Source organism: Agelaius phoeniceus, chromosome 5 (assembly GCF_051311805.1).
Source record: "Agelaius phoeniceus isolate bAgePho1 chromosome 5, bAgePho1.hap1, whole genome shotgun sequence".
In the NCBI taxonomy this organism is placed as follows: domain Eukaryota; kingdom Metazoa; phylum Chordata; class Aves; order Passeriformes; family Icteridae; genus Agelaius; species Agelaius phoeniceus.
In genome coordinates, this window is record NC_135269.1 from 20681781 (window position 1) to 20702666 (window position 20886).

The 20886-nt window shown below is 37.0% G+C and overlaps 1 protein-coding gene across 3 annotated transcripts in view; it reads left to right on the top strand.

Annotated features, from left to right (window-relative positions):
• Positions 1 to 19693, top strand: part of CRY1 (cryptochrome circadian regulator 1) — a 39714-nt gene extending 20021 nt beyond the window's left edge. Inside the window, exons 2-14 of one of the 3 annotated variants that reach the window (XM_054631870.2) lie at positions 2872 to 2980; positions 6300 to 6442; positions 7794 to 7978; positions 9315 to 9403; positions 9986 to 10126; positions 10222 to 10533; positions 13095 to 13246; positions 13344 to 13546; positions 14298 to 14399; positions 15488 to 15580; positions 16773 to 16844; positions 16947 to 17054; positions 19022 to 19693. In XM_054631870.2, coding sequence (XP_054487845.2) covers positions 2872 to 2980; positions 6300 to 6442; positions 7794 to 7978; positions 9315 to 9403; positions 9986 to 10126; positions 10222 to 10533; positions 13095 to 13246; positions 13344 to 13546; positions 14298 to 14399; positions 15488 to 15580; positions 16773 to 16844; positions 16947 to 17050 — 1705 coding nt within the window. In that variant the 3' untranslated portion in view covers positions 17051 to 17054; positions 19022 to 19693. Of the gene's footprint in view, positions 1 to 2871; positions 2981 to 6299; positions 6443 to 7793; positions 7979 to 9314; positions 9404 to 9985; positions 10127 to 10221; positions 10534 to 13094; positions 13247 to 13343; positions 13547 to 14297; positions 14400 to 15487; positions 15581 to 16110; positions 16689 to 16772; positions 16845 to 16946; positions 17055 to 19021 lie in introns of those variants that run through there. The other 2 variants (XR_013182336.1, XM_054631871.2) reach the window with 2 other exon arrangements.
• Positions 19694 to 20886: the final 1193 nt, after the last annotated feature.

The window sequence follows — 20886 nt, forward strand, 5'->3', positions numbered from 1 at the left end:
AGGAAAAGAGACTGAGAAAATAGAGAGAACTGAAATGCCAATAGGAAAAAAAAAATCAAGTTTCCTGAAAGACAGGAATAGTTATGAATATTTCATGTCACCAGTTTCTTTCCATAACCTTTCCCTCCACTCTGTGAGATGAGTTTATACAACAAACAAACAAGCCAGTGTAACAACAAAACTCCAAACAACCAAACCACAAAAAAAAGGGCAACAAAAAGCTCTGACCCCCTGGATTATTCTAAAGGTATCCAGAGCAGTATTGTAGTTTGTCTTCCTAGTGATTTGTGAAGTATATGTGAATACATGCTCCTTGAAAGTGAGATTCACATGGATAAGGTTAATTATCATTCCAGGTTTAAAAAACCATGCGAAAATCAAGCTGTAATTTTCAGAGTCCAAATAAAATTGACTTTGTCCTAGGGACACGGGGCTCAAGTTCTCTCTGATAGAAGCATATGCAACTCTCATCTGATTCTTAAAATAACCCCTGCATGGTTTCTAACTAAATGAGTTTAGAGAAGTTTCTTCTTTTCTAACTACCACACAGTTTTTTCAAAACAAAACTGAGCAAAGTGAGAAAAAATAGGCATTTCTGGTTTGTACCAGTTGTTAAACATCTAAACATGGTTTGCCATGTTTAGCGAAGAAGCCATTGTATTCTTTTATGCTGGCTGCTAAGACGCCTGTTCTTTCTCTTTCAGGTCAAGTGAGCCACACATTGTAGGTATTTAATAGCAGCCAGGGGAGGTTTGTCCCAGCCTTTTAGATACTATTTTTGATAAGTTTTTTCCCCATGTAAAGTTGGAAGCAATGTGTGTTAGGTAGGGCATCACTTACATATTGCTAAATACTTAGAAAATGGATATTAGCAGGTTTGCAGCAATCATGTATGCTATATCCCTCCTAGAAGGTGCAGCATTTTCATTGTATCTGGTTAGCTTTTAGGATTTGTCTTCAAAATCTAGGGGCGAATGAACTCCTAATTTTAGTAAACCTGGTTGCTCAGTGCCTTTGTCCTCATAACATGCTGGGCACTTGCAGAGCCGCTCCTGCCCTTCCATGGTAGCTGTGCCCCTTCTCAGCAGGTGCAGTCTCCAGCTGTCCTGGCACTGCTTCTCCTGCCTTGCTCTCAGGCAGTTGCTCCGGAGGTGTTATCGCTGTGGCCTTGCACCTGCACAGTATCATTACAGCAGGGTTTCTCAGGAGTAATGGACTGCAGTGTGGGACAGCCTCTTTCTTTTTCCCCCCTTTGGGTGTAGCTTGTGGTTTATGGCAGGGGATGCAATAATGTGTGAGCACAGAAATTAATGACCAGCAGGCGCTGACTCAGCAGTTGCCCTGATCAGTATGTGCTCTGCTGAATGCCAACAGCACTGTAAGAAGGAATGGCTGAGAGGGATTGAGCAGCTCCTGGTGAAATGTATGTTGTTAGTACAGAATTACAGAATTGTTGGGGTAGGAGGGGACCTCTGGAGATCACCTAGTCCAACTGTCCCTGCTAAAGCAGGTTCATCTGGAGCAGGTTGCATAGGATCATGTCCAGATGGGCTTTGAATATATCCAGGAAAGAAGACTGCAACCTCTCTCTGGGCAGCCTGTTTCAGTCTTCTGTTACCCACAAAAAAACTTTCTCCTTATATTCAGATGCAGTTTCCTGTTTAATTTTGTGCCTGTTGCCCTTTGTCTTATTGCCGAGCATTGCTGAAAAGAGTCTGGCCCCATCCTCTTGGCACTGCATTTAAGATATCTGTATGAACTGGTAAGATCCCCTCTCAGTAATCTCCTCCAGATTACACAAGACCAACTCTCTTAGTCTTTCCTTGTAAGAAGGATGCTGCAGTCTCCTTAACATCTTTGTAGCCCTTCTCCAGACCCTCCCCAGTAGTTTCTGGTCTTTCTTGGGCTAGGGAGCCCAGAATTGAACTCAACACTCCAGATGTGGCCTCACCAGGGCAGAGTAAAGGGAGAGGATCACCTCCCCTTAACCTGCTGATCACATGAAAAATATTAGGAGGAGCCACTTCTTAGACTGGAGAGAGTCCAGGGGAAGGGCACTCATCTCGGAACCTCCAGCACTTTTCTTTCCAGCTGGGTGTAAGGTAGATGTCTCTTTTTTTCCTCTTTCCTTTTGTTTTTATTTCTTCCCCAAACCACTTTCACCATTGGAGTTATTATATCTGTGAATAAATTTTTGTGCATGTGAACCTGTCTCAACATTTTTTGTGTGACTACCTGTTTCACTTGAACACTTGCAGGTCTGCAGCACCCCGTTCTCCTTTTTTTTTTTTTTTTTTTTTGTTGGATGTGCTAATTTGCTTATTAAATAATTCTGGTGAAGTTACAGCCAAGATGCATATGTTATATAGAGGGCTGTTTCTATAAATGAAGGGCAGAGGGATAGTCATGACTGTGTACTCCTGGTATGCTGTTTTTAGTCACAGTTCAGTGTTGTAAGAAGGGCTTGGGTTAAGTTTAGTAGCAGTGTGCCAACAGCTGATTATCTCTTTGTTCGTTGGGTTTTTTTCTGTAGTGTAGGAGTTTTTCTGTCTTTAGAATAGCAAGAGACTTGTAGTTTTAGTTGAGACTAGAGTATGTTTTAGTCCATTCCAGATCTGAATAACATTGAGGGGAAAACTGAAATGACAATGTGGTTTGGTTTTATGAATTATGTATTGTGGAAGATATCACATGGTGTCATGCCACTGTAAGTCAGGTGTAATTAGGATGTGAACATGCAGCAACACTAAAATATGTACAAAGTGCTCAAGGTCTGATAATTGTTATTGATTATTCTTCTTAGTTACCTTTTTCTATTGTAAAATTGTCTGGTTTGCCTCAGAAAATAAATGTTTTTCTAAATTCTTGCAGATTCCTGCTTCAGTGTCTTGAGGATCTTGATGCCAATCTGCGGAAACTGAATTCACGTTTGTTTGTTATCCGTGGACAGCCAGCAGATGTTTTCCCCAGGCTTTTTAAGGTAAGTGCCACCTTGCAGTTGTTTTTTCCACAAATATGACCAACAAACTAATTATAGCTAGGAATATTTCTTGTACTGTTTCATTCAGTACAAGAATGCTGTAAGTTATTAATGCAAATACTGGTCTATTCTTTTTCTCATTAAAGTTATTTGTGTTAGTTTTGAATTCTTCCTCTCTAATGTGCATTTCACCAAATGAGCTGAGTTGCTTTTAGACATTACTGGTTTCTGTTTCTTTCTCTCCAGAAACAGAATTGATTCATATATTTTGCTAAGTGTAGGTACTATATATTACTACATTTTCTTTTACACGTTCCCTTTGTAATACTGAAATAAAATTTTGTGCACGTGAGTCCATGTTCAAAGCCTGACCTGTAAAAGCAATGTTTTATTTAGGCCAAACATCTGCTGTGATTTGCTTTTTGACCATAAAAGGTGATTTAATAAGCTTTTTTCTAGTAGTAAGATTGTTAAAAGCACAGTGTAACTAAAAAGCGTTTTCTAGTCAAAGACATTTAAGGCTCTTGTGGAAAGGGGTCTTACTGAAAGAATTAAAGCTGTGAGTGATTGCTACTGATAGTAATATGTTGTCTATGGGTAATAGTGTATTTAAGGTTGCAATACTATATTAGTATTGTAAAAATGAACACTTGGCAAATTGATTTGAAGAGTTTTTTCAGAATGATTGAATTGAGGTGACTGAAACAAGTGAGATTGGGAATGGGGGACGGTAAAAGGAAATATCCATTTTTCCAAAGAGGTTGTATATTCATTATTTTTATTCCCAGGTTTTCAACACCAACCTGAAAACTCAAACCACATTTCCATCTTCATTATTATGATTTTGTTGTGAAATGCTAACTGGGTGATACTTCTACTGGTCTTTCCTTGATTTCCCCTCAGTGAAGAATTTCCTGGAGGAGTACTGTGGCATTAGCTGTTGCTTGCAACTCCTCAGATCTTCAAGCTTATTGTATTTGTCGGCCAAACTTAGTTTGGTTTCGTTTAAGCAGGAACAAAGGTCTTCCCATTGTGTGTTGCCTTCTGGATTTGAGCAACCTGTGGCAAGTCTTAAATACTTTAATGGCTACTTTGACAGCTCCTGTTTCAGATTTTGCTGCTAGGCTGATCTTTCTATGCCTGGCAGCTTTGAATTTCGACATTTTTAGAATATTAATTTTAGTGCTAAGAAGAAAATTACTTGTAAGATAGCATACAGCAATCAAAAAAGCATTCACATCTGTCTGTGTCTTCTGGTTCCTCAAGTTAGTGTCTTTATCATATATTGGTTCACTAAGGGACTTTTCAGGACATCCTCTATGCTCAAACAAGTTACTGAAGCTCTTGAGGATTTCTTCACTTTTGAGTGAAGTTGACCTGGAACATGCATGTATGTCTTATAATTATATCTCACAACTTCTTTTGTCAGAGCAGTAGCTGTGCATCAGACACTTGCAGTGCAGTGAAAGGCTTATAACACTGAACAAGGCTTTTCAGATCATCCCTATTAAATGTCTCAAAGGTGAGCAATGATTCTGACCCTGAAGAATGAACACATGTGGAAAAGATAAGTTCAGCTAAGTCTGGAAAAAATAACTTCAGTTAAGTCATTAACTTAGGGTAGGAGATAGTGGAACTTCCGTAGAGCCCTGTCAGGTGTCAGGAGCCCTATCATAGGTGCCAGCATCTGTGGATTTCCTAGTAATGAACGTATCACCGCTGTTTCTTGGTAAGGCTTTCCTTTTCACAGTCTGAACAATACCTTCAAAAGGCAGAACACTGATCTATCTTTATCCTTACAAAAGACCTCAAACACCTTTAGGCTCTTTCGTTTCATTTAAGTTTTGGCTTGTTCTTGCCTCATTCTCTTCAATTTGTCCTGTTCTGCTTTCTATCTTTAGCTCTGGTCTTGGCTCAGTAAAGAAAATAGAATTGAAACCATCACTAATTTTTTTAATGCATCAGTGTTGCTAAAACCATTCAGCAGTATGACTGTGTGCAAAATTATCCGTGTCTCTGATTCTTCTAATTGACTGGCTCATGCTGATGTGATCTGGGTGTATTCACATTACACAGCAGTTGTCTCAGAGTTTCTTGACTTCCCTAGGGACTTGACTCTGTGTCTTGGACACTCTTTTTTATGGACTTTGCAAATCGTGAGAGGAAAGAAGGGTTTAGAAAAGTATCTGCTGCAACTCATCAGACAGTGGTTTTATGCTATGGAGCATTATGAAATGGGAAGTAAATGTTATGTGATGACAGAGGAAGTTGGACTGTTGGCCTTGAGGACTCAAGGCCTGCTGTGTTAGTCTTGGCAGACTTAATGATGGTGGGATCCCAGCCTTGTTTCAAAGATCAAGCACTCCTTGGAATCATCTGTCCTCAGGGCTGGGCTTCATCTAGGAGAGAGCTGGAGTTCGGAAGTGAAATTGCACACTAGGTGATTAGCATTGAGTGCCCTTGTCTCTGGTGTAAATCCAATTCTCTGAAATACTATGGTGTATTAAATCAAGTCATTAAGATTCTGGGGGTTTAGAAAGGTATTTGACTGGCGTGATCGCTTTCTAGGATCATCTTGTGCATACTTCACCTTTCCAATTTCCTACTGTTGCAGAAGCCTTAGCCATTGTTGATCCCTTTGTTCCCTTCATTTTCCTCACCTGTGACTGTTGACTGTCACAGCATCTGTGACATAAAGAATATTAGACTACAAGGCATAAGGCATTCTCTTTGTAGAAGACAGCCTTTTTTATTTTTTTTTATTTTTAATTGAGAATTTGAAGATTGTCTTGAGTGAGGAGAAGGGATTTGGAAAAGGTAAGGAAAGTGTTTGGTGATAGGGTGGGGCAATACTTCCAACCCCTCCCTTCAAACTTCAGTTCTGCTGCTAAAGCTGACTGGCATTGTAAAAAGCTTTTGTGTAGAGCAAGGTACTGCTATTGATCCATGTTCAGAAGACATCCTTTGTCATCTTCCTCTTCTGTTGAGTCTTTTACGGTATGTGGATCCTAAAGTTGGAGATGAGTTTTCAAAATTTGCATGGAAATTGTTCATTACATGTTGCATTACTGAGCACCCACAGTAATAAGACAGATGGAGACTTTTTTATACTTGATAGCTACTTAGATGCCAAAAAGTTGGACTTTATTTTTGTTATTCTGGATGCCTAATATATTTTGAATCTTTCTGTATCTCTGATAACTATCCACAGGTAATAGCTGACTTTCCATTCTGCCCCTGTCCTTCCAGTTCTCTTTTCCCTGACCCTTCATCATGCAGCTGAGTTTCTAAAGGACCACACTTCTGGTTTGTGTTGTAGGAATGGAACATTGCAAAACTTTCTATTGAATATGATTCTGAACCATTTGGGAAGGAAAGAGATGCAGCTATCAAGAAGCTGGCTAGTGAAGCTGGAGTAGAGGTCATTGTTCGGATTTCACATACATTGTATGACCTGGACAAGTAAGTTACCATTTTCCTTGGATTTTAAAAAAGGAGGGAGAAAACCCCTTGGAATTTTATGTAGTATTTATTTATATATTGTGGGCTACTTTCCACACCAAACGGTTCATAGTTAGGAAAACTACAAATTTGTTTTAGGTTTCACTTTTATCCGTCCATAAACTCCAAAAAAAGATGTGTAACTGAATCTGAAATGCAGTTTTAATTTGGAGTTCTTTTGAAAATAATGTTTATGTTAATTAGCTGTCATTTATAATTAAGTTATTCAAACATGTCTGTAGCTTCTCCGAAATAACATCTGGCTATGTTTAGTTGCTTTGTTTGTTTTGTCTTTATTTCACTTTTTGTACACAAGTTATGAGAAAGTCCCTTAAGTTTTTTTAAGTACTGTTTCCTACCAATTATCTATTCAATAAGTAATTGGTGATTTTTTGCTATCCCTGTGTTGCCTTATTTAATGTCTTGTTATATTTTTCCACAGATTTATTTAATGGATTTGTGTTAATTCCCTATTATAGAAACATTATCCACAAACTAGTTACAAATATAACTTGTCTTAACATTAGGTGATATATTGTGGTAGCTGCCCATTTTATTCTGTTACAAACTGATGTATAAGAGACTATTAGACATATGGGAGGGCAATGAAATTGGAAGTATTTTACTTTTTGAAACCAATAGCTGACTTTTTTTAATCCCAAATTGGAAATTCTTTTTTTCCCCCTCCCACCCAAGCACCCTGCTAAATAAGCATTTGGTTCCATCTATCACTTTGTAAATTTTTCTTTGAAGTTTTCCTTTTTTCTAAGACTTCAGATATATTTAAAATGGCAATGCAAAACACAAAACTGTGGTTTTTAGACAGTCAGTGTGTTTAAGCTACATGTTAATTTCCCCCCATATTAAGACAGTTTTAATGTTGACTACTGTTCTCAATATCAGAAGGGGAAAGTGAATTTCTTTGAATGTAAATAGCGTGGCCTTGTACATGACCTGGATACTTCTGCATGTAGCTAGAATCTCTATCTGCTTTACTGATCTGTTCTTTTCTTTGCCTTGAGCTGTCCATGTTCATTATATCCTTGTTCATGAGGGAATTTCTATAACCCAGGAATGAAGAAAATTGACTTGCTTATAAACAGTTAGTTTATATGTCTCCCTAGTGGGGAAGGAAGGATGGTATATTTAAAGTTCTAGCTGACTGGATTACCATGTATATTTGGGATTCTATGTAAGCTGGAGGGAGGTAAGAAGATATTTCTGTGTATGTATGGGTGTGTATATTTTATAAGAAAAACTGTTAAATACTATTGTCTGACATACTTCTTTTCTGTTTTTCTTTTTAATATAGAATAATAGAATTAAATGGAGGACAGCCTCCTCTTACTTACAAGCGATTTCAGACCCTAATTAGTAGAATGGAACCCCTGGAGATGCCTGTGGAGACTATAACCCCAGAAGTAATGAAAAAATGTACTACTCCAGTTTCTGATGACCATGATGAGAAATATGGTGTGCCATCACTTGAAGAGCTGGGTATGTTCTGAGATTGCTTTGACATTTTGAAACAAGATGTAAATCTACCATTGAAAGCACAATACTTAAAACAGCAAGTGAGGTCCTGCTACTGGGTAATTGTTAACCTGATGCAATTATGACATACAAAAGGAACAAAGAAAGATAACCAACTCTGTAAATTTTGGTTGGTTTCTGGTAAATGACAGGTTAGGTCAAACTATATTAAGTACTGTTTGGCTTCTTGTAATACAGCATAGCCACTTTCTTGGGTACCAAATAATCATTAAGCTACTAATTAATGCTTAGTTAATGTCTTTAATGCTTCATTTTGTATTAAATAAACTTCATATCTTTGTGCTTCAGGTCATTTATCTGTCATTTAACAAACTATTTTTAAAAAACCTGGCCTCTTTTCTTGATACACTGAAAAAATGTATTAATAAGATAATTAATTACTTTAGAAGGTTCTGCAGGGAAAAAAGTCTTACATTTCTATAAATGTAATTTTAAGGAATAGTATCAGCTGCTGTCTGTGAAGCTTCTTATCTCTTTCCTGTTTTCCCACACATCCCAGAATACAGGCAAAATGTGCTATGCCCTCCAAATTGCTAACAGAAGGGTCTGGACAGGTTTGGTTAACCTGTTACTGCCCTGTCTAGTCCATTCAAACTCTTACAAAACAGACCTTGGTTTTTAAAGCCTTTATAAGAAGCAATGATCTCACTATGCAGTGGTTAAACTATAGGCAGCCATGTTCTTCCACACATCTGGTGAGCAATCTTGGGGCAGGTGCAAGGATGTGGAAAAAATCTGATTACCTTTTTATCTTTCTTTTGTGGCTCAAGTGCATGTTTATCATCATATTTACAATCTCTGTTATTTAAATTGAGGTCAGTGATATCTAGGAATGTTCTGAAGATGGCACTCATGCTTTTACCTTGGTGGAAAAGTTTTTAGACATTCTGTAAATGACAAAAGCAATCGTTGCTTCTTAATAGTAATTAAAAAAAAAAGTTATGGTTTTAGGATATCCTGCATATTGCAGATTTGGAAAATCTGAGGGGTCACTTCGTGTAAAAAACCAAACAAACCAGAAGAATTGGGACTGAAGTAAGACCATTTGTGATGTATATTAATGTAAATATAAAAGGAAAAATTTGAGTTTTGCTGCAAGTAAGAGGTATTGGATATGATTCAAGAAGACTTGGTTGCATACTGTTTTAAAACAGACTTTTTCAGGTGTCCAACTTAGGATTTTTCTAAGGATGCAGTAGTCAGGTATCAATATGCTATAATTTTGTTGCCTTACAGTATAAGCAAACAAGCAATTTCCTTTATTCAATTTGTCTTTCAGGTTTTGACACAGATGGTCTGCCTTCTGCAGTATGGCCAGGAGGAGAAACTGAAGCTCTCACACGCTTAGAAAGACATTTAGAACGAAAGGTATGTTTCAGATCACTGCAAGCCTGACATATCTGGGAAAAACATAGTTACTCTTTGCTGTGAAACCAAAAGGGATTTGGGCAAGTTGTGTTACAGAAAAAATCAAACCCACAAACTTTAACTCAAATCCTCAATGATATAAATCAATAGTTTGTTTTTTAAAGATGATAGTAAATTATCTTTGAAATGAATTTTAGAAACAGTCTGTTTTACTCATCTATACTATAAAAATTAAATTTATTTTGGAAGTAATTTTTTTTTAAAAAAACCATACATTTTATAACTTTGAAGGGGAATTCTTCTGACAACTAATGTATTGCTAGTTGTCTAGGTTTCCAGTGTATTTAAAAGAAAGGCACAGGTAGCTCTGGAAGACAGTCCATGCCTTCTGCATTGAGTTGAATTACCTTCTAGAGGTTCTGCTGATTCAAAAGGAACGCCTGTATATCGTAGGTGACCTGACCATCTGTCCACTGTTTGGATTCAGTTACAGACAGTGTGTAATTTCTCCCTTTCTAACTTGCTATGTAGCCTCTAGTCTGATTTTGCTGTGTGGGTTTTGTTTTGTTTTGTTTTTTTAAGGCTTGGGTAGCCAACTTTGAAAGACCACGAATGAATGCAAATTCCCTTCTGGCAAGCCCTACGGGGCTTAGTCCCTACCTCCGCTTTGGCTGTTTGTCCTGTCGGCTCTTTTATTTCAAGTTAACGGATCTGTACAAAAAGGTAGGACTTTTGTGTAGTTGGATACATGTTGTTAGATGCCATGGTTATCACTTACTTCTCCTAATAAAATGTTTTTCTTTAATGGTGATCTTCAGGTAAAAAAGAACAGCTCCCCTCCCCTCTCCCTCTATGGCCAGCTGTTATGGCGTGAATTTTTCTACACAGCGGCAACTAACAATCCACGGTTTGATAAAATGGAGGGGAATCCTATCTGTGTTCAAATTCCATGGGATAAGAATCCTGAGGCTTTGGCCAAATGGGCAGAAGGCAGGACAGGTTTTCCTTGGATTGATGCGATTATGACACAACTTCGTCAGGAAGGTTGGATTCACCATTTAGCCCGGCATGCTGTAGCATGCTTTTTGACTCGAGGTGACCTCTGGATTAGCTGGGAAGAAGGAATGAAGGTATTGTTTCTTCTTGAATTTCTTAAAGTGCCTGTAAAGTTTCAGGTGGTCATTCTAGAATTGTTACTGTATGGTGTAAGTTGAATTTTAAACCTTAAACTGTGGGCAAAACTAAATCAGTTCTGATAAACCAGGTGTGCTGAAATTTTGCCTCTTGAATGTCTCCTTTTATTAGAATGTTAGGTTTCTTGCAGTCAGAATAGGTCTAAAGTTCTTTCAAATTTCAGATTTCTTCCTAAATCTTGACAAATAATTACAATAATAATATTGTAATTTAATTTTTTCCCCAATCATTCTGTGTATAAACAATTTCTGTTCATATCTTGCATCTGCTTCCCTGCAAAGGGTGAGTACTATGGGAATAAAAGAGAGAAAACTAAAAACAGAGAATGTCCTTTCAGCAATTTTTGTCACTTTGCTCAGTGTTAGAACTGTGAATAAAGGCAACAAGATTTAGCTGAAGGCTCAATGCAGTTAATTTTATGCAAGTATAAGATGCTGAAGTTCAAATCTAAGATGTCAGGTTTTTGAAGAAAATAAGGGAATAATTTATTCTCACTAATGAAGCCTTTGAATAATTTTTAGATTTTTAGAAGCGTAGCATAACTTTTACTGAGCAATAATAATGAAAAATTGAGAATCAGACTGTTTTATTTTTGAAATCTAAAAAATTTAATTGCCATGAGGATTGCCATATTTCTATATGTATATAATCATATGAAATTTTCTTCTTTAACAAATCAGTTGTATGCGAACACCTTTCAAAAATTTTTGGTTACTTCTGCAGTTCACAAATGCAGACATTGAAGATGCAGATACATAGGTAACTCAGTATGTTCCAGATAAATTACTCTGTAAATTACAGATACATGGTAGCTTGTTCTTACTTTTGCAATAATACAGATATATATGAAAGCCCCAGACTTGTGCAGTGGAAAGATGTTCAACTCAAGTTTCCATAGCTAGCAAAAGTTAATCTGGCATTCCCCGTGGTGTTACTTCCGAAGTCTTACTACATGGCAGCATCTAGTGGAACAATTGTGTGCTAACACACTTCTAAATGTCTAAAGATCTTGTTGCATTATGAGTCACCATCTATTTCAAATGGTTTTTTGTAAGCATTTTAAGATAAATCCTATTTTTTCAAAAGACTTTTTTCCCAAGTAGTTGCAGATATTTAGCAAAAAATACTTTTGTAACACTTACTCAGTGTGTACTGTAGAATTAATGCCTTATTGAGTATGTGGAGAAAGAGATTGAGAGACCATTTTAATAGTATTACCTTATTTAGACTTTGTATAGGAATAATACTTATTGAAGTTAGGTGGCAGTAGTACTATGATGTTGAGTTTTTAGTGCCTTAGAATGAAGGAAGATGGTTGATTGGGAATTTATGCAAGTTTGAGAGGAAAATCAGAACTTGCAAAAATATGTATTAAATAAGTATCTGTTCTTAAAACTACTTCTAGGTACACTCTTTTTTAAAAAGCCCTTTGAGCATTGTCCTTCACAGAATGAGGCTTTGCTCTGTTTTTTGTCAGCCTACATTGCTAGTGATCTGACTCAGCAGATAAACTTCCTTTTATACAAGTTAGTACTGTCTGTGTTGAAGATGAAAAGGCAATCCCTGCTGGAAATTTGAATGTTTCACAGCTACTGAGCTCCAGATTGAAAGTAAAACCCTCATAAATCTTCAACTTGCTCATGTTTTGGGGTGGGGTTTTTTTTTTTGTTGTTGTTGTTGGGGTTTTTTTGGTTTTTTGTTTGTTTGTTTGTTTGTTTGGTTTGTTTTGGTTTTGGTTTTTTTTTTTTTGTTTTGTTTTTTTTTGTTGTTGTTGTTGTTGGTTGGTTGGTTTTTGTTTGTTTGTTTTGTTTGGGGTTTTTTTAATATATAATAGGGGTTGCAAGTTAGAATCAAAGTGTTAGGAAGATTTTTTTTTTTTTTGGTCTTCAGACCAGAATTCATTATCTGTCACACCATCCTTCAGTGTTCTTGGTGGTTCATAATGCCTCCAGAAATTTGAGTGTGTTCTCAAAACTGTGACTTGCTAGATTAACTTCAAGAACGCAGCTTCAGCATGTTTGGGGTGCCCTGAAACTCTTGAATTCTACTCTTGGGATTCCTCACATAGTGTAAGGTGCTGTGCAAGTTGAGGTATTCAGACCAGCAATTTTGAGTTCAAAATGTACTTTGTATGTTCCCTGTTTTCTGGAAGTTTGCAAAGCTTACTTAACTGTGATGTGATGAAGCAATTCTTCTGAAAACAGCAAATGCCACTTGGAAGCCATGAGGCTCCAGCCATCCTTTGGGGATTTATTTTTCAAGAAGAATATGTAGCTTGCTGAGATGTTTACAAATTTGTTTACAGGATAAAAGCCTGGTTATGAATTTTTTCTTTTTTGAGTTTGGCATTAAGGCATCTGCAATTGCATACTGAGCATTTTGTGAATGTTGCCAGGTAAGAAAGAGCTTCAATCAGAAACTCAGGAACTAATCCTGAAAAGTAGGTGTTTTGAAGGTGTGCCATGCCCAGACTAACTTGTTGCACTAATTTCTTAAGGTCTTTGAAGAGCTGTTACTTGATGCAGATTGGAGTGTGAATGCTGGAAGCTGGATGTGGCTATCCTGTAGTTCGTTCTTTCAACAGTTTTTTCACTGCTACTGCCCAGTGGGATTTGGCAGAAGAACTGACCCAAATGGGGATTATATCAGGTAACTCACAATCTGGAAATTGCTGTGGGTGTTGCTTAAACTATTGAGCAGCTTTATACTTAACATGACCTTTTTACCCTTTTGTTATTTTTTTAAGACGTTATTTGCCGGTACTTAGAGGTTTCCCTGCAAAATACATCTATGATCCTTGGAATGCCCCAGAGAGCATCCAGAAGGCTGCAAAATGTATTATAGGAGTAAATTATCCCAAACCAATGGTAAACCATGCAGAGGCAAGCCGTCTGAATATTGAGAGGATGAAACAGATCTACCAGCAGCTTTCACGATACAGAGGACTGGGTATGATTATAGATTATTTGCTTTATTTATTTATTTAAAACTTCTCTCACCTTCTAGCAATTAATAATTTAGTCTCATAGCAGTGAGAATCAGGTCTAAGCTCAGGGTGGTGACCCAGGTTTGTATCCAAGTAAATATTATGTATATCTGAGAAAGGAAAGAGTTTGAGGGGAGTGCCTCTCCAAATATTGCTTAGATTTTTTCTCTCTGAGTCTTTGGAAGAGTTTTTATTAAACTGGGCCTTTTGTGGATTCTGATAAATTCTTGTACAGTTAAGTTTTAGTACCAGTGATGAGTAATTTAGCGTGGTTCGTAACTTCAGCAATACTGTATTTGCATATGCAAATGCTGTTGCAGAAGTAGGCACCAACCCCAGCCACTGGTGGATTTTTCCCCTTTGCTCTGAGAGTTAAACCAGGTGCACTGTACTGCTCAGGAAGGTGTGAGCAGTCAGTATGTTCAGATACTGGGTATTGAATCAGGATATGTTGCGCTTAAACCCAGCATATTGGATATGTGTAACTAAGGAATATTGGAAAAGTTATGCAGAATATAATGTAGAAAAAATTAAGTAAATGTGAACTAAAATTGTTTGGCAAGAAACAGAAGCAGGCAAGACAGAGAGGTCTTAAAAGTAAACCACTCAAGGTGAGGGTGGAGAATTAGCTATCACAAGGAAAACAGAATGTTGCACTTGACTTATTTTTTTTCTCTAGCTATCTTTCTCTATATATTTTGTCTTGGTTTTTAGGTCTTCTTGCAACTGTGCCTTCTAATCCAAACGGAAATGGAAATGGTGGCCTAATGGGCTATTCACCAGGAGAAAGCATTTCTGGTTGTGGTAGTACCGGAGGTCAGTCAAATTCTTTCAATACATAGAATTATTGAGACTGAACTACATGAACTTCTTTTATAATGCCCTTGCCTTTTTGTATTATAAGAAAGAACTGCTTTCATAAGACAATTCTGAGTGCAAGTCACAAATGTTTTCAAATTTATTCACTGCTTGATAGTATTTGCATATAGACATCTTTAAATTATTTTTTAAATCTTGAATATTTTTCACCTGTGTTTTTCCCCTCCAAAAAATGCTTTTTAACTAGTATCAAACAATTTGATTTCAAAAGCATTTGAATATCATTTTGTCCTAGAAGTGTATAAGCATCCTGATATTTATAATGAGTGACTTGTGAACTTTCAAGTGAGAATTACTAACTTGTAAAGCTTTCTAATGCTGGCATTAGATTGCTTACTGGAATTTATTTATTTCCATCAAATTTATTGATTTATTTTATTTATTTCTACTAAGAAAAAATAAGAAGAGTATTAAGATTGTATTAACCCATGGTGTATCTTAAATACTATATACACCTTAGACTCTTCAATGTAAAAGGATACAGCAGAACTGGAAATGTACTGGTTTTATATTCTTCATAGGCTTTGGTCAAGGTTAGAAGCAGATTGTGAAGGAAGATGGATCTTATTATTCTTAACCAGGTTAGAAGCAGATTGTGAAGGAAGATGGATCTTATTATTCTTAACCAGTATAGTTCTCTTAAAGATTTAAAATACAAACTCCTTAAAGTAGGATGCTTGAGCTTTTATTTCTTATAAGTTTAGGACATGTATAAGAAAAGAGAGGTTTATTTTTTAAAAATTAACATTATGTGCACTCTTTTCTCTTTAAAATGCATTCATATATAGATGTACTTATACTTTTCACATCAGAAATTTATTCCTTTTGTAGGAGGTTCAGTGAATTTGGAAAGACAAAAACCTTTAGATCTTTGGACCTGTAATGAGGGGGTTTGGAAAAAAAAATTTAAAACCCACAAAAAAAAAGCCTATGTCTTGGAGAGGGGGGTAAACTCCCCACATTTTAAATCCCAAAGCTGGAGTTTTACCTTCTGTTATGTTTAAGTCTTCTCCCTGCCTCTCCAGGAGCTCAGCTGGGACCTGGTGATGGTCATTCTGTTGTTCAGTCATGTGCCCTGGGAGACACTCATACAGGAACAAGTGGAATTCAGCAGCAAGGTATTATGGCAGTGCCTGTCTGTAGAGGATCTCCAAATCCTTGCAACTATGGAAAACCAGACAAAACATCCAAGTAGCATGGATAGATTTTGGGTGACAGCTGCTGTCAACAACATGAACTGACCTTGTTTCTGTTCTTGAAACATAGAAATTATTTCTTAGAGTGAACTTGCTTGTCCTGTCATTTTTATCTCTTAAAATGCTTATTATCTAGGGCAGTATTTGTATGTTTTGAGTGGGAGGGATCACAAATGTGACTAAAAATAAATAAATAAACATTATCCTAGGCTACTTTAAAAGAAACTGAAAACTAGAAGTTCACCTTGTGTATTGGATATCAAAATTTGTATGTTATCTCTTCCCTGATTTCACTACGATTCTTTCCATATATAATTAATTTCGGCAGTTTTGTGTGGATAGTCTCTTATTGTGGAAGCAAATTTTTCTTTAACTATACAGAACCTTAAGCTGTGATTTGTGATAGATCCAAGTTGCAATGAAATTTAACCCAACTGTTTGTTTCTTTGCAGTCTTAACAGAGGTGGTGTGTTTACTGATCAGAAAAGGCTGTAATCTGTCTTTTGTTTAAGCACCCAGAACGTAACTGGAACACCGCAACTGTTCAGAACAAGAAACCTTGCAACTGCTTCTGCTGATTGCACTATTCACGCAGAACACTCAGTTTCAAGGTTGCCAGTAGATAGTTTACATGGATCAGAAGAAAGTTCTAATCTTTCTTTTAACTTACGTGCTTTTTTATTTTTCCATAATTCAGTTATGCCAGGGATTCATTCGCGTTGCTATAACAAAATAATAAAAAGGACTTGGCAGAAGTAACATTTTAATTTAAAATTTAATTTAAAATTTTAAATTTATAACAACTTATAATTAAAGTGTTTGGGTATACAAGCATTCTGCTTGTTGCAAATATAATGCATAAATATGTAGGCACTAAATGTTCACTCTGCAGATATAAGTGCATATATGTTTAACTGCTATAGACTACCATGAGGCTTATTTTTCTTTTGCATAAGAACTCTTCTGCATTCAGGATAGTTTCTAGCAGGATTTTTCTTGATGATGGAAAATAAATCAATTGGCTCCTTTTTGTTGTTGTACAGAACATAATTTTACACTTGCTTGCAGCTCTAAATTTTGTGTAGTATAATAAATATCTACTGTATCTGAACAGGTTACTGTCAAGCAAGTAGTATCTTACACTATGCTCATGGAGACAATCAGCAATCACACTTATTGCAAGCAGGTAATTTAAACAATAATGAAAAGAAAAAAAAACCCAAATCTTTTCTTGGATATATAAGGGTGCAATAGACTCTTAATGTAAACACTGATTTTAAATTATCAGGAAGAACCGCCCTTGGTACTGGCATTAGTGCAGGGAAACGCCCAAATCCAGAAGAAGAAACTCAGAGCGTTGGACCAAAAGTCCAGCGACAGAGCACAAATTAAACTGGTAAGATCTGAGACAACTTCAAGTTATTGAAGTTCTGTACAAATTTTGTGTCTGTGATAACATTCATGTCACTGCAATGCAAAGGATCCTCAATTATTGCTGTGGATATTTCTTTTCTGGGGACTGTACAAACAGACAGTATGAAATTCTGGCTGGAAGAGTTTTTGAAGTATGAGATCGGAAGTAGTTGCAAAAATAGAGCCAGACTGAAGATTATCAGACACAGATTGAGGTGATAATGAAAGGAAGATGGATAAACTGTGGTTTTAATACATTAGCAGAGCTACTTAAGTAGCTTGTTACTCTCTGTTCCCACATCTCACCTTAAGCTGTGCCAGTAGCATTGTTTATATGAATGTATGGTGACCTGAGTCAGGAGACTAAGACAACTTAAAAGTAAGAGCTCAGGGCCTGGATTAGTTTAGATATCTAAGTGGACTAAGCAGTACATGTTTTAGAGAGATACTGCCAAAACCTGCAAAATGCTGATGTGGTTCTTGAGTGTGAAGATGAAGGGACAAATAAGATTTGAAGACGTGAGCCTTTGTCATTGGTCTGTAATTGAAACAGGTTACTCAGAGTGCCCAAGTTTGTCAAGCTGTGGTGAAAAAGACTTGAATTTGGAGAAGGTATTTTAGATGGATACATGCAAACAGGTGTGAAAATTTGGAGAGAGAAGCAGAAAACTGGAGAAGGAGTTTTGTATGTGTAAAATCATCAACATAGAGAAGATAAGTCAATTGTGGTTTTTAGATAAAGTTGGGAACAGGGTAGAGGAAAGAGAAGGCCAAAATTGTTATACCTCTTCCCCCAGTAAGCTTGATTTGAAAAGAACAGGGAAGATGACCTGAAAAGAATTAAGACTAAATTAAATCAAAGAGTAAGTGCTAAGGAGGGAAGCCAAATAATGGAGGACTGTCTGAAATAAGAGGGGACAGGACAGGATTTCAAGACTGGGAGTGTGGCTGCAAAGGTTAAAAGTGACTGAGATGTTTAAAAAAAAATCTAAGTGGAGCATTGGTCAATTATGATATTTGAAGAATAAGTAAGAATAGCACAACAAGCGAGATAAGAGCACATGGAGAGACATTGTTGGAACTGGAAAACAGGGATTCCATACAACAAGTGTAGGAGATACATTCATCATCTCTAGAGATAAAAAGGGAAATTCAGTCTACTTCATTTGGTTTTGATAGCAAGATCTAATTTTGCTTGTTATACAGTGGCAGCACTTTGTCGAAGTTACTGCAGTGCATTTGGAACAATTGTGTCATACTGATTTGAATCAGTGCAGAACCATAGCATTGTTTCCATAATGCTGTCAATTGAGGAAGGGAGCTGAGACCTTAGTGAGTGATCCGTCTGCTATTTTCTCCCACACTGGAAGCCCTATAAACTGCTTCTGTGTGCTCAAACTGATTTTTGTTACTTGGATGGGCCTGAGTGGAACATAATTCAGCTGTCTAATCCTTAGTATGTGTAGATTCATTCAGCATCCATGTTTTGTATTGCAGAATTCCTTAGGTGCTCGTGTCTGTGTAGAAGAAGTACCTGCAGAGCGAACGTCTGGTTCCTGTCTAAGTTCTTTTTCAATTGAGAGACAGGTTGGAGGGGTTTTTAGTTTGGCAGAGAAGATTATTTGGTTAGGGGTGTTCAAAGCATGCTGCAAAAGCATTGTAGTCAATACAAACATCAGCCAAGATCACACTCAAAAACACTGCTGGCAAAAGGTTGTGCACTTCTGAATAGCACTCAAGAACAAAGGCTTTTGTTTGGTTTCTCTTATTTTGTTTCTTCTCATGTTAGCCTCTAAGGTGAGAAATAAGAATTCTGAGTATTTGGGCCAATACAGATTGGGATAGGGCTTCGTGCATTGAGAAGGGGGGAAACAATATTGGTACCTTGAATTCTGTCTTCAAAGACTCACATCAAACTGCTTAAGAATTTTTTTTCTTTTTTTCTTGCAGCTTGATTGGAAGAGAAGTTTGCCACTCAAAGAACACATGGGACAAAATTCCTGCTACTCTGTATTGGAGCTAAAGTGTTGTGAGAGTTCATGTTCTAAAAGTACATACTTTTTCATAAATTATTTTCAATTGTTCTCAGTTGTTGTAAACAAGTCCAATTTTTGGAATGCATTATTTCTAACTGGCATTTCTATGGTTTTTAACTTTTTAATGACTCTTTCACAAAGGGCAAATTGAGTTTTGTATATAAAGTATTTGGTGAAGAATTTGCTAACTTATTGTAAATATAAATATTCATGATTAGTGATAGACCCATCAATATATTTTTGATAATCTTTCATGTATATGGTAGTAGGAAAAGCTATAGTGCTGTTCTGAAAAACAGATTAAAATAGAAAGTTTGGAAGTTTTTAAATCATTATTATTTTTAGATTCCATACCTGAGCTCTGTATGATCAATTTCATATTTTCTTAATGTAAGTGCTTAGGACTGTGTTTAATCAAATACAGTAGAGTTGTAACCGTAATTAATCACATTTGTATATAAAACACATGCCAATTTTAGTCGAGTTGTAAAATTTTCATGTATATGTTCAGTCCTTGTATTTCTCAGTTGCCTTGTTCAGTAATGACATACCTTGTTAATAAAAGAAAATTGTATATATAGATACATATGTTTGTCTTTTGTGTCGTCTATTGCTCCTGCTTGTATTTCCAAACAGGACCATTTCAGGAAAGAAGATAAATACATTTTTTAGACTTAATCTGGAAGTCTCAAACAATTAACTATATTGCCTTTTCCTTTGAAGTTTCATGATACTGAAGCAAAACAATATTCAAATTATCCAAGGCTTTTTCTCAAAATTGGATGTATATATCATCACCATTAAATTTTTTTTACCAATGTACTTAAGTGTTTTTTTTCCTGCTGTAATTGCAATTTGCTTGATAACTGCAAAGTCTGTCCTGCAATGCATTAATTTGCTGTTTTTTGAGGATGTTGATTTCAGACTTGCTTAAATGCTCAGTCAATACTGTGTCAAATTTTTAGAGAAGTTGTATCGAAGTGTTTTCTCAGAGCATTAAGATCTCTGAAGAAGCAATATGAATTTGCATATGACTAGGTCAGTTTCCTACTTGAATGGGAGCCCAAATTAAAATCCTAGAATATCCTGAGTTGGAAGGGACCCAGAAGGATCATGAATCTGACTTCTGGCCTTGCACAGCACCATCCCCAAGAATCTCAGGCACCATGTACCTGAGAGTGTTGTCCAAATGCTTCTTGAACTCTGTCAGGTATGGTGCTGTGACCACTCCTCTGAAGAGACTGTTCCAGTGCCCAACCATCCTCTGGAGAAGAACCTTTTCCTAATGTCCAACCTAAACCTCTCCTGACACAAGTTAAGGCCAGTACCCCAGGTTCTGTTACTGGTCACCACAGAGATCAGTGTCTGCCCCTCCTCTTTACTCTCATGAGGAAGTTGCAGACTGCAATGAAGTTTCCTCTCAGTCTCATTGAGGCTGAACAGACCAAGTAACCTCAGCCACTCCTCATATAGCTTCCCCTCCAGACCCCTCACCATCCTTGCTGCCACCCTTTGGGGTCTCTGAGAGCTTTTGATCCTTCTTATATTGGTGCCCAAACCTGCCCCCAGCCCTGGAGGTGAGGCTGCCCCAGTGCAGAGCAGAGCAGAGCAGGACAATCCCTCCCTTGCCTGGCTGGCTGTGCTGTGCCTGATGCCCCCCAGGACAGGGTTGGCCCTCCTGGCTGCCAGGGCACTGCTGGCTCGTGTTCAACTTGTCATGATCCAGGACCCTTGGGTCCCTTTCCATGGCACTGCTCTCCAGCATCATATTTCCCAGTC